The 14,068-nt window shown below is 43.9% G+C and overlaps 1 protein-coding gene across 4 annotated transcripts in view; it reads right to left on the reverse strand.

Moving 5' to 3' along the window:
- The window catches only part of MAPK8IP3 (mitogen-activated protein kinase 8 interacting protein 3), a 163,113-nt gene extending 149,470 nt beyond the window's left edge, over window positions 1-13,643 (reverse strand). For all 4 annotated transcript variants that reach the window (XM_054041312.1, XM_054041314.1, XM_054041311.1 and 1 more), the window contains exon 1: window positions 13,243-13,643. In XM_054041312.1, coding sequence (XP_053897287.1) covers window positions 13,243-13,560 — 318 coding nt within the window. In that variant the 5' untranslated portion in view covers window positions 13,561-13,643. The remainder of the gene's footprint in view (window positions 1-13,242) is intronic.
- Between the last annotated feature and the right edge of the window lie 425 nt (window positions 13,644-14,068).

Consider the following 14,068-nt stretch of genomic DNA (forward strand, 5'->3'; position numbering starts at 1 on the left):
TGATATTCCAGTCCTCCTCCATATTGGCAATACCTCCCAACTTTGTGTCATCTGCAAATTTTATTACACACTCCCACTTTTTGTGCCAAGGTCAGTAATAAAAATAAAACTGATCCCAAGACTGATCCCACAGGAACTCCACTAGTAACCTCCCTCTAGCCCAGTAGTTCTCAATTTATTACACACTGTGGGATGCATATGTAGTTCACAATATTTTCCCTGGGCCGCAGGGGCTGGGACCCCAGACTCCGCGGGGCTGTCCGGCAGCGCCCCCGCCCTGGACCCCCACCACGCCCTCCGCCACGCAGCTGCCCCAGATCCCAACTGCCCACCCTGGATCCCCGCCATGCAGCTGCCCCAGCCCCTGAAGCTTGTGGGGCAGGCAAGGAGCCCTAGACCCCCAACCCCATGGGGACGGCCGGCAGCCCCAGTCCCAGAATCACATCACATGGGGCAGGCCGACAACCCGAATCCCTCCTCACCAGGCAGCCAGGAACCTGGCAGACCTGGCATGTGGGCAGCCTTTAGCACAAAGCTGAACTGGGCTGCATGCGGACTGCGGGCTGAGAACCACTGCTATTGCCTGACAGTTCACCTTTCAATATGACTTGTTGTAGTCTCCCCTTTACCCAGTTCTCATATTAATCCCCATCTTCTCCAATTTAACTAATAATTTCTTATGTGGAACTGTATCAAATGCCTTACTGACATCCAGATAGATTAGATCTACTGTACTTCTTTTGTCTAAAAAAATCAATTATCTTCTCAAAGAAACATTAGTAACTTTGTTACTACCTCTTGAATACAACAATTGAAACAACTGTAGAAAAATCTACAATTACTTTCTGTCATTTAGGTTACTTAATTTTTGCAGTTCCCCAAGCTTGGAACAGATCATTTAACTTTAGGAAGCATCTTAACCCTTTCTTACTTGTTAATCACTCTGTTTATAAAAAAAATTCTGACTCCCTGCCTCAGGAGCAGAAGCTGGAGCAGCATGTCTCCTGTCTTCTCTGCAGAACTCATTACATTGCATACTCAGGCTGCCTGCCTGGGGCTTGCAGTTTAGGGGGGCAATGCCCCCCCATGCCCTTCCATCAAACTCCCCCAATGTCCTGAATCACACATACACACACTAAGTTCAAAAACACTTCTCCCTGACCCATTTTAGCTTTCATAGTCTAAAACCAAAGCTAGTCAGTTTCCTAAAGTACAACTGCAGTAGATTATCTGCAATGACCAAACCTACTTTTCACAACAGTAGATAGTTCTAAAACAAAACCCCCTATTCCTCTGCAAACCCATTCCATAGCCATCTCTTTCACCTCCCTCCTAAAAACCAGCTTCTGCTACTCAACTACATCTTGAGGCCTGGTCTACGTGTAAAACTTCTGTTAACATATCTAAGGCATTCAGGGGTGGGAAAAATCCATACTCCTGAGCACTGCAGCTATACTGACCTAACCCCTGGTGTAGATGCAACTAGGTCAATGAACCTAGCTACCATCTGACCCCCAAAACTCGGGGAGGTGGTGTTCCTACAGTGATAGAAAAATCCCTTTCATTACAGTAGACTGTCTACAATATGGGGTTATGCTGGCATAGCTACGATAACTATGCTGCTGCTATAGTCCCCGTAGTGTAGACATGGCCTACATCTCTGGAGTGGAGGAGGAGGAGGAAACAGAACCACCAAGATACAATATGACTCCTGAGTAATCTGTGATCTTCACTTTGTCCTTCCTCTGCACATCCCCTCTGCCCCAACACACACACACACACACTCTCTCTCTCTCTCTCTCTGGGTCTGTTTATGACCTTCACTTTGTGGACACATTGACTATATTGTAAGATCTTTGGGGCAAGGACTGTTTCTTTACTAGTTTTTGCAGGACAGCCAGCACATGTTTGGATGCTTGACAAATAAATCACAAAGCCAGAACACAGAGGACTTGACTGTTGGTTCAACAGAAAGGTAAGTTTGGATTTTTTCCAAGGCTGCAGTTTTTCTTTTGCAGTTTAAAGTATTCTGAAATTCCAATGCCAGCACTCTTTTGTGTAGGAACACTATGGACCTGTCATCTTGGACACAATCCCTTAGCCTGGGATTTTCAAAGGAGCCTGTTTATTATTATTATATCATTAATGTCTACAATATGATAGGAACTATGCACAAACAGTCCTCCCCCAAGCAAACTATCATTACCCTGATGTATTTATTATCATAAACAAAGGGAGTTGTGTGCCAAAGCTCATTGAACTTCAGTGGGAACTGGGTATCTAACTCCCTTTGGCTCTTTTGAAAATCCCAGCTTAAAGTTGCTAGTTTTCATGGTGATGTTTCCCCATGGATTTGCAGAGAGATTTGCCCACAACATAAGTCGGATGAAAGGGGAAAATGAAACATTTTACCTCCACTGAATGGTTACTGAGGTCTGAATTTGAAATTGCAGGATTTCCAGGGAACTAGGTTTTTTTATTGAATTGTATTGTATTGTATTTATTGAATTCAGTATTGAATTTTAATCATAACATAACCATCAGCTCTAAACCAAATACAGTTCTGACAAGAGGGACAGATAGGTAGATACTATGTTAAATACCTGACCAACACTTGGAATTTTTTCTACTATCCCATTATAGCCACTCAGTCATACTCAGTTTTATTTCTGATTAGTTGAAGGGGCAGGTCACAAAATCTGCTTACGTTTGAAGTCTATAACAAGTTAGATGGAAAGTGTCATAATTGAGAAATTTAATATTTATACATTCAGCAGGAAAAAAATCTAGTCTCAGAGAAATTTCTCAGTATTTTCCTAGAAATTTCCAGGATCAATAGCTACCCTGTTTCAAGACTGAAAAGATATTAAAAACAATAACATTTAACAAAAGACAGCATAAACACAGAGATTGTGCTGCTCATTTTGTGGGTGAAATTCAATGCACCCATCTCACCTATTCATTTTCATTCATGTCAATGCCTGCAACCATCAGGAGCAGGTGAATAGAGGTCTGAAGAATATAAAGGGAACTGCACACAGTTATTAATATACTATGATGGGCGAAGTCTCGTTTTATCTAGAGTCTGCTAGAATGTTTTTCTTCTTCTATGGTATGAGATCACCACCAATCTGCAGAAATTTCCATCAAGCAACTATTTCTGAGGTCAGATTGCAGGGTGGGAAAAGAGTAAGTTCTTTCCTAGACTGTGAGATTCATATCACCGAGACAGAAAAACAACAACAGACAATTAAGAAAAAAATCACAAGGGAGAGAAACAGATCCTTGAGTACACAGCATAGCTGCAATCTGATAGACAAACTTTTTTACTGTCTCCTAGACACCTTACAAGAAAATCAGTGTGTGGGGATAGGGGAGACAGTGTTTAAAAGTGTCCCTCAACAGGGCAGGTAGAGCCATACTTCAAAAAGTATTTAGGCACCTACAGATGTTGACAGAAGCCTAGTGGGATTTTCAAAAGCTGCCAACTTGTTTAGGCACTTCTGAAAATTGCACTAAGAGCCTATTCATATCTTAAGACACCTAAATATCTTGGAAAATCTGGCCTACAGTAACCACAGGCCAGTCTCCAACAGGATTTAATGATACATTTATATTTTCCCCCACAAACATTTAGAAACAAACAACTGAGATATCATAAAACATCACATAAGAATAAAATATTCAATAGTCAAAGTGTTTTTGTTTTTTAAAAAGAAAGAGGAGGATGGGGAAAATCCTAAATTTTCCTACCTAAAATTACAACACATGTCTGAAAAGTAATATTTTTATTGGCTCTGGGAACTAGGAAGGAATGGTGGCCAGATGCATACGGGTTACATATATAACCCTTCTGCCCATCTAAGTTGGCAGCAACAAGGGCAATACTTCCCCTCTCGCAAGCACGGAGTTTGAGTGTAGCAGAAAATATTTAATAACATGAGGTAAACGACATCAGCATTAAATTGGAAAAAACCACCACAAACAGGATTCATAACACAAACCATGAGCAAAAACCCACCCTAGCAAATTGGGCTGTGTCCTTTCCCTTTGGTTCTTGAATCCAGCAACCCAAAAATCACTCAGAGTTCCCAAAGTCCAACACCCCCAAAGTCCCAGAAGTCCAACAAACCCCAAAGTCTCTGTCCCTGGTTAGTGCAGTCCAGAGTAAAAGGGGGGCACTCAGGGTGTCAAAGGACACCTTACATGATCCAAGGCCGGCCATCTCTCCATGAGGTTCCGCCGCAGCCTTCACCACGAGCCAGTCCACTTCCTGCCGTTCCACAAACTACTCCGCTCTACAAGCTGCGCCGCTCCGCTCACCAACCTGTGAGCCGCTCCAGCTGTCCCCGCAAACAGCTCCGCTTGCCGTTCCTTGGGCCACTCCAACCAGCCCCGCAAGGCTCTGCACCACTCACTGCTCTTCCAGTTCCTTGGGCCACTCCAACCAGCCCCGCAAAGCTCCACACCACACTCACTGCTCCTCCAGTCACCCCCACAAATTGCTCCACCAGCTGCTTAGCAATATAGCTTCAGGCTCCCCCACTAGTTAACACAGCACTCATTGATCTCAGCTCTTAATAACTTTAGCTCTTTTGTGATTTCAGCTCATAGTAGGGGAGCCCCAGAACTGGTGCACCATTGGCCCAAAGTGAATTCAGCTCAGCAACCTGTAACTAGACTCCTAATAGAATCAAAGTTAGCTCTGACATTCAACAGTGGAGAGAGGAGGTGGTGCAATTGGTATGTCAAGCCCTCAGAGAAGGGCCCATACCATCAGGTACAAAGACCTGTCCCCATCCTCTCTCAATTCACTGGGTTTTGTAACCCATGCCCCTTGTCAAGCAAGTGCTACTTAGGTAATGGTGAAGGACTCACTCAGTCCTTCTGTCATACAACAGTTCCACTGGCCTTGATTCACAGAATCAGGGTAACAAAACTTTATTCTTCCTGCCCCAATAACAGAGAAACTGGGGATCCCACACCAGCCAAAATAACCACTTTCAGTTGCTGTTGTTTCATGCCAGGTGAGTGGGTGTGCCTATGCAAACAAGATCAGCCCCTGGAGTTCTTTTCCACACTCGCCATAATTCACCACCAGATGTCAAGGTAGAGCTCATCCTGACTCTGCTTACACATATTAGTGGCAACCCCTGCAAAGGCTCAATCAATCGCCCTCCTAGACCCTTAAAAAGGTTGAGGGGATCAGAGCACAGAAACACACACAAGAAGTCAAGAGGAGGTCGCAAAGATAGCCTGCTGGAAGCTACTATATTTTAAAATCAACTTGTTAACGGGCTTTAGGGCTAACAGAAGGGAAAATGTCACATCACAGGCCCACTCTGGAGCAGTCCTCACCAGCTCCAGTGTTAGATCTGACAGGGGCTTTGAAAGTAGGAGAAATCTTTGAAACTTGGCGTGGAGAACATGTTTCTGGGAGTAAGTTAAAGGGCATGTTATGCACCATACAAATAGCTGAGTTTTCAGCAGGTATTTCAAGCCTGACTCCTAAAGTTAAAAGCAAAGGATTAAACTAATCCTTGTTTAGCTAATGCAAACAAAACGTTTCAAATGTAACAGCTTGGAAGTTTGATTAGACAAGAAGGGAACTTTATTGTTCAGAAATAAGAAGTCACAATTGCGGAGATTGCTCATTTAAAATCAAAATGCATTTTTTTGGCAGCAATTTTTCAATGGATGCTGCTTATAGACCTTGAACTTCAGTGAAGAGAGCAGAGCATAAAAGCTTTTTACTGGAAAGTTAGATCTATCATTGATATGTGCCAGTCTGAATTCTATTCTATGCAGTTCAAATGGCTTTAATCAGTGGTGTAAGGAAAAGATGGAGTTATGATACCCTCTCTTCCTTAAACATGTTAGGAAACATTCTTGCTTTCCAAGCCCTCAGCTCCAAGCACTTTTCTAGGGAGAAGACTTACACACCAACAAAGTTGGCCAACACTCTAAATCTCTGAAAGCAGGGTGAAGTAACTCCATGATGATATAATTTTGATACTAATGCACACATTTTTCTTGAGTACGAGATACTTAAAGTTCATACCAAACTGTAAAATTAAGTGGGGGACATAGTTTAAAAAGATTAAAAGTGAAAGAACATGAATGATCTAGTATAAATCTTTATATGCAGTGTTGTAGCCATGTTGGTCCCAGGATATTAGAGCCACAAGGTGGATGAGGTAATAACTTTTATTGGATGAAATCTGTGTAGCATGAAAGCTTGTCTCTCTCACCAACAGAAGTTGGTCCAATAAAAACTATTACCTCCCCCAGCTTGTCTCAATAGTATGTCTTTAGGATTCATGCTGTTTTTTTACATTTCTCTCAGCATAGCCATTGCCCAGAGACCAATTTATTTTCAGTTTCACTTTGCTAATTAATAAAATGCTGCCGTGGCTAATCTTCCCCTGCAGTGTTTAAAATTCACTGGAAACAGTTTTCACATAAACATAAGGCCAATGGGCCAGCTCCTCAGATAGATCAGCTCAGCTCCATGCCTCAATGGAGCTGTACTGATGTACACCAACTGACTCCATATCTTTGCTATCAAAGTCAGTTGGTGTACATCGGTATATATATACACACACAAAACACAGATTAAAAAAAACTAATGCGGTCTTGGGATGCATCAGGCGAGGTATTTCCAGTAAAGGTGTTAGTACCGTTATACAAGACACTGGTGAGACCTCATCTGGAATACTGTGTGTAGTTCTGGTCTCCCATGTTTAAGAAGGATGAATTCAAACTGGAACAGGTACAGAGAAGGGCTACTAGGATGATCCGAGGAATGGAAAACCTGTCTTATGAAAGGAGACTCAAAGTACTTGGCTTGTTTAGCCTAACCAAAAGAAGGCTGAGGGGAGATATGATTGCTCTCTATAAATATATCAGAGGGATAAATATCAGGGAGGGAGAGGAATTATTTAAGCTTAGTACCAATGTGGACAGAAGAACAAATAACAAATAGATATAAACTGGACATTAGGAAGTTTAGATTCGAAATTAGACAAAGGTTTCTAACCATTAGAGGAGTGAAGTTCTGGAACAGCCTTCCAAGGGGAGTAGTGGAGGCAAAAGACATATCTGGCTTCAAGTCTAAGATTGATAGGTTTATGGAGGGGATGGTATGATGGGATAGCCTAATTTTGGCAATTAATTGATCTTTGATTATTAGCAGGTAAATATGCCCAATGGTGTGTGATGGGATGTTAGATAGGATGGGATCTGAGTTATTACACAGAATTCTTTCCTGGGTGCTGGCTGGTGAGTCTTGCCCACATGCTCAGGGTTTAACTGATCGCCATATTTGGGGTCGGGAAGGAATTTTCCTCCAGGGTAGATTGGCAGAGGCCCTGGAGGCAGGGCTGGCGCAACCCATTAGGCGACCTAGGCGGTCGCCTAGGGCACTACAATTTGGGGGGCGGCGACCATGGTGGTATTTAGGTGGCAGGACCTTCCGCTGCCTCTGTGGGGGGCGGCATTTCAGGGCGGGACCTTCCGCCACCTAGGGCGGCGGAAAAGCTGGCGGCACTCCTGCCTGGAGGTTTTTCGCCTTCCTCTGCAGTGTGGGGCACGGGTCACTTGCTGGAGGATTCTCTGCACCTTGAGGTCTTTAAACCACGATTTGAGGACTTCAATAACTCAGACATAGGTTAGGGGTTTGTTACAGGAGTGGGTGGGTGAGATTCTGTGGTCTGCATTGTGCAGGAGCTCAGACTAGATGATCATAATGGTCCCTTCTGACCTTAAAGTCTATGAGTCTATGAGACTGAAGGCCCAAATGTGAGCTTTACTGATCCTACTTATTTCAGTGTAGAAATGAGCAGTGTCCGAATGTAGCACATTTTAGGGATAGCGGTGCTCTTCAACAGAAGGAAGAAAAGAGTCTTCCTAGCATACCCTAGGGCAGTCCAGCAGAGGTACTTACAGCAGTAATGTCAACCCCAAGCAGTTGACAATCATTAGTCAGCCTCAAAAAATCATGAGATTAAAATAATTAAATTGTGGAGGTTTTGTATTTGCCTTCTGGTTTTTAAGCCTCTAGTCTAGAGGTCACATGTTCAAGCTTTTCTCCACAACCTCATGAGCTCCAGAAACTTAGCCTTAACTTACAAATAAATAAATACATAAATAAATAAGCTGGGATTGCCATGTAATCACACAACTCCAGCAGCTAGGATTTTAAGAAAACCACCAAATATTGTAAATTGAGCCATAAAATCACAAGAATTGCCAACACTACCTAATTTCACTGAAGCTCCTGTTTTCCTATCCATGTATTGGGGAGCTTCCACTTCCATTTCAGGACAAGTAAAACAAAAATTGAATCAATCTATATCTAAAGCCTTGAAATGCAATTAAAAAGTGAAGGTCTGTTTAGCTTTTGCCAAATATTTTAAAAACACATGTCCATAATATCCTCTTAGACTGAGAATGAAAGTGTTCTCATACAAAAGGAACACTATTTTTTTAATGTCTTGAGTGGAGGTGACATTAAAGTAGTTTAACAACTTCTGTCTACACATTATGCCAAGAAAGGCTTGTTGGTGTGCCATCATTTTCTATGTTACCACAGCACTGATAATAAGGTTGGTTGGTACTGCTGTCACAGTTAACAGGAGGAGCATGATGCATTATTTATGTATCCCAGCATAATGTCCATTTTGATTTTAGTTAATTTCATCTTCATAAACTGATCAAAAATATCTAGAACTGAGAGGTTTTTTGAAATGAGACTATAGAAAAATTAACAGATCAGATTCTTATCTTCATCCCTCCCACCCCCAAAATCTCAATGACAATTTAACAGTTTTAATTGGTATTAATATGCAGAGATAAGTCAAAACTGGGACTCAACCCAGTTCCCTGAGAACAACCCTGCCATTTAATCTGACAGGGCAGCTCACATTAGCAGATTCATGTTACAACCCCTTAACAGGAAGTTCTTGCCCACCATGTTTATGGTTCTTAACATTTCAGATTTATCTGATTTAAGACAATGGCACTAAACTTTCTTTTGGCATATCTAAAACTGTGCTAAATACATTATGAGGGACTGACTTCCTCCAGTTATTGTGCACACTGCTATGTAATGGCCAGCCATATGAGAAAATAGGTGATTTTTACTTTTGAAATTCTATGCCTGCTTTATCACAGTAAAATTCTCCATAAAACTCATTGACCTTTACCACTACAGCTCAAATAACCCATCATTGGCTGCACTTCCTAGTAAAGAGTGTTTGGGAAGTAGGTCCAAGGAAACAGCGGTAAGGAAGGGCTGTCTACACTATGCAAACTATTTGTTAGGGGAAGGGAGAAGGATTTCTTTTGGTTTGTTCTTATAAAAAAACCTGGTTTCTACTGCTCTATTCGTTGCAATTCTCTCTGCAAAGAATTTTTCATTTTCATTCATTCAGTCATGCATAAGGATGACAGAGAATCGTTATCATAAGCAATTTTTTTTAAACCTAGGAAAAAAGCATCCTGCTATGGTTGCTTTCTCTATTCTTCCTGCCAGGAAACCAGCTATTGACATTCCACTGGCTTGCAGGGACTTAGTATAAACTAAACCTGATCCTCCCATGCCCAATAAATCAAAAGCAAAACTCACTTTGACTTCAATGGTTGAGGATCAGACCATAAATTAGTTCCTATATTCCCCTGTAATCTGGCTTGATCATAATTACTGTATTTTCAATAGTGATTGTGTCACAACCATTCCAAAATATTAGATCTATGGACACCATTTCCCATTTTATAAATCAAGAGTGAAACTCTCTCTCTGCCTTGCAAAGATTTAATAAGAAAGTATCCCACCCAGCGAAGCCTCGAGTTACTCATGTACAAGTTTGAGAGGTTCTCCTTTACTATCATTCCAGATACAAGAAGTATCATCATCATCATGTTCCTATTATGCCTCTGACGTTTAGGGCAGTGACAAAGCTTCTCCACTCCTGTCTGTTTCTGGAAAGTCTTTCAATTGTTCCCCAGCTGTGCCCCAGGTTTTTCAGCTTGGCTTCCATCGCTCTTCGCCATGTTGTTTTTGGGCAGCCTCATTTTCACTTGCCTTCAGGTGTTTATCTTATTGCTAGTCTGGTGATTTCCATCAGTGTCAATAAATCTTGGTTTGAGATTGTTCTGGGCCAAAAGCTATGGAGGATTTTTCTGAGGCAGGTTGTATGGAATGAAGACTGTTTGGACATGTCATACTTTCTCATTCCCCAGCATTCTGCACTTCATCCCTTGAAGACCTGGACTTCACAGATGATGTCGCTCTCCTATCACATACCCAATACCATATACAAAAAAAAAACCAACTTGATTCAATGCATTGAGCCAGCAAATTGGACTGAAAATCAACCGCAATAAGACAGATATCATGACCTTTAATATTGCCTCACCATCACCAGTATGGATAGAGGATTATGTTCTCACCAATGTAGAAACAGTCACATACTTGGGCAGCACCAAAATCAATAAAGCCAGGAACACCTTCAGGAGCTTAAATGCAGTCTGGAAATCATCAAAATACAACACCAAAACCAAATTTAAGATTTATCAGAGTTGCGTACTTTCGACATTAAAAGAAGGATATTTCTAATTAAATATTCCACTATGCTATATATCATCCTTGAATTCAAGAACCATAGGCATTAAATATTCTCTCGCTGGTAACTTATCAAATCAGACTCTAGGTCAATGACTCTCAATCCTTTTTTGATTCTTAATCTACAAAATGGTAACAAATAATCAACACGATCTTGGGTTAATTAAGGGACAATCACTTGACTGTTGTGGGGGAGAAAGAGGGCTGATGCAACTGTGTGGATTTCATTCCTTACAGCTCAGAGACTGCTGTTTCAAAAGGCTCCACAGCCCCTCGAAGTGCCTGGATGAGCCTGTGAAAGCTGCGGAGCCACTCTTGGAATTAGTAGTGGCAGGAGTATAGACAGCAAGAGGGAGGTATGGAAGTGAGCTATTCTTTCCCTCCTGGGCTCCTGTTGGGTCTTAGGCTAGGTCTACACTACCCGCCTGAATTGGCGGGTAGAAATCGACCTCTCGGGGATCGATTTATCGCGTCTCGTCGGGACACGACAATCAATCCCCGAATCGATGCTCTTACTCCACCAGTGGAGGTGGGAGTAAGCGCTGTCGACGGGAAGCCACAGAGGTCGATTTTGCCGCCGTCCCTACAGCAGGGTAAGTCGGCTGTGATACGTCGAATTCAGCTACGCTATTCGCGTAGCTGAATTTGCGTATCTTAAATCGACCCCCCCTGTAGTGAAGACCTGCCCTTAGTAATCAAGGAATTTTGCTCCTCTTTCAGACAGGTGACTGTCTCTCTCATGAGCCACTTCCAGGCTGCTCCCCATCAATTTAATTGCACTGCACTAGACATGAGTAAGAGAAGAGTGGAACCGACAGCCAGAAAACCTTACATTTTTTGGTTGCAGAAGACATGTTATTAAGGCCCAAACTGTAGGTCTGGTAAAAATAAATTCACAGAATTAGAGACCAATATTTTGGGAATGTTGTTTTTATTTCAAATGAACAGCTTATTGTTTAGATTTAAAAGCATTTCCAAACATTACAGCACTGTGTAGCCTGCTCGTGCACTAGCCTAATGAAGTGACATGGACTACCATTGTCGAACCAAATTGAGTGAAGTATAAAAAGTAAACTGATTTTTTAAAATTATTTGTTCTAATCAGAAACAAATATTAGCAGCATATGTTCCAAGTGGTTTATTTTGTTGTTCTCATTTTTAAAATTAAATTCGTCAAATTCACAGAACCCCAGTTACTTTTTTTTTGCTAGTTTATTTTCCTCTTTCTTGCTTTTAAGTTGGCAACAATTATTTTAACAACAGGGAAGCTTCACCAAATGCTGACCTCTCAACTTTGTTTACTTTCATACTGATCTTCAGTGGATCCTGCCTACGTACACAATACAATCCTAGATTTGGGGACAAAGGAAACGACCATTTTCTGATTGATCTTATCTCACTTCAAGAAAGGTAAAATCTCCAGGATATGTTTGCAGGGAATGTAAGGTCACAGCTGTCAAGAACATTTATGGCTCTGGAACAATGCAATCAGGAGTATATCTAATCACAGCTAAGAAACAACACTTAAAATAACATCATGTATGCCACACATTGATAGCACCCTAGCTGTAGAACAAGGTGTTCTTGTAGAAAGATATTTCAGAATTATTAAGTCTTCCCATTGCATGTCAAGCTTCCTTACAATCACCATTGCTTTTCTCTGTCCTGCCTTCACCCCCAAGTCTGTCCATGCTAATGTGATCGGGGGAGGGGGGAAATCACTATTAGAGATTGGAATGAAGTCACTTTGACAGTAACATTTGACTTAAGGGAGATAGGAACCAGGGCCTGCCAATATAAGAGAAAAGATTTATCCCCGCCTTGCCTATGGCCAGTCCACAGAACATTTCTGCCCCCTATAATGTAGGACTCACCTGATATGACACAACAACAAGCCTACTGTTAAAAGACTGACAATACACCCAAATGATCAAGTCACCTCACCCTAAACCAAACCTCAGAGCTGTCAATCCCTTTGAGTGGCTCAGGCAAGAATGAAATCCATGGAGCTCCACTTCCATCACCCCAACCATTTACAGTTGGCAGACACAGCACTGCCCCTACAACAAGCAACTTGAGCTCTTGGCTCCTCTTCTAATGTTTACAAACGAGAGTTCCCACCGCAGCAATGACATCCCGCTACTGGTACCAGAACATGCCAGATGCCTTTGCGCCATGGCACTGTGCTCCTCAAAGAATAATTGGCCCCCATCCCCTCTTCTCCCATCCCAGCTGCACTGGGACCGAAAACGGAGACCTAGGGTGGGAGGAGCAAACTGGCTGAGTCAGCCCCCAGCTGTGGGGTGAAGAATTCAGGATGCCGAGGGGAGGAGGGAGTCCCTGGGAAAGGGGGTCGTGTCCGCGCTGAGGATGAGAGAGACTGCGTTCTCGGCAGGCGCCTGGCTGGCCCCCGGAGATGGCCGGGTGCCGAGGATAAGGGAGTGTTTGCTCCAGGGTTGTGCTGGCTCCCTGACTAGGGTGGCGTCTTGGCGCAGGCCATTCCCATCCCGATCCCTGGAGGCATCCCCAGCTGCTGGCGCAGAGCCCTCCCCCGCTCCGAGTGGGTGGCCGGCGCAGCCCGGCCCACAGACGGTGGGCAAGCAGCGGCCCAGGCTCACCTCCTCGGCCTGCTTGCGCAGCGCCTTCTCGCGCTCGTACTGCGTGAGCAGCTGCTCGTTGTCCTCCCGCAGCAGCTCCAGCTCCACCTCGTGCTCCTGGTTGTCGGTGAGCACCGAGTCCAGGTTCTCCAGCACCGTCACCACCAGCGGCATCAGCTCCTTCACCACCTCCTCGTCGTAGCAGCGGATGAGCCGCTCGAACTCGCGGTAGATGCTGTTGGCCAGGCCTGACACCCGCTCCGACATCACCGAGCCCGAGCAGTAATCGTCCCCCGGGTACACCCCAACGCCGCCATCGTCCAGCTGGATCTCCAGCATCCTGCCGCCCGTCGGCCTGCCGGGCTCCAGGGAGAGCACCGCCGCTGAGGCACCTGCCGAGCCTGCCTCCGCCTTCCCTTGGATGTTGAGGCTGAGGCTGCCGCCGGGCTCTGCCCATCCTCCTCCTCCCTGCGCCAATGGGCACTCCCAGCGCCGCCTCCCGCGTGCTGCGTCAGCGCCAGCCCCACACACGAGGGAGGGGAGTCGAGGCTACCCGTAAAGAAGGCAACTTAATCATACACCGAAGGGTTAAAAGTAAACTCAGATCCGTCCTCACCCTCCCTTCAAAACTCCCTACTCCATCCCTTTTATGAAAGAAGACCCGCAGTATTCCTGGTAACAACAATGATGCTGGGGTAGTTTTTACTAATGAAAGGGGCCCCATCTATGCAAGGTAGGGTTACCATATTTTCAGCCTCCAAAAGGAGGACAGTCCACGGGCCCCCGCCCCAACTCCGCCCCCTCCCCTGCTTCCCACGAACATTTGATTCGCGGGAAGCCTGAAGCA

This window comes from Malaclemys terrapin, chromosome 10 (assembly GCF_027887155.1).
Source record: "Malaclemys terrapin pileata isolate rMalTer1 chromosome 10, rMalTer1.hap1, whole genome shotgun sequence".
Classification (NCBI taxonomy): domain Eukaryota; kingdom Metazoa; phylum Chordata; order Testudines; family Emydidae; genus Malaclemys; species Malaclemys terrapin.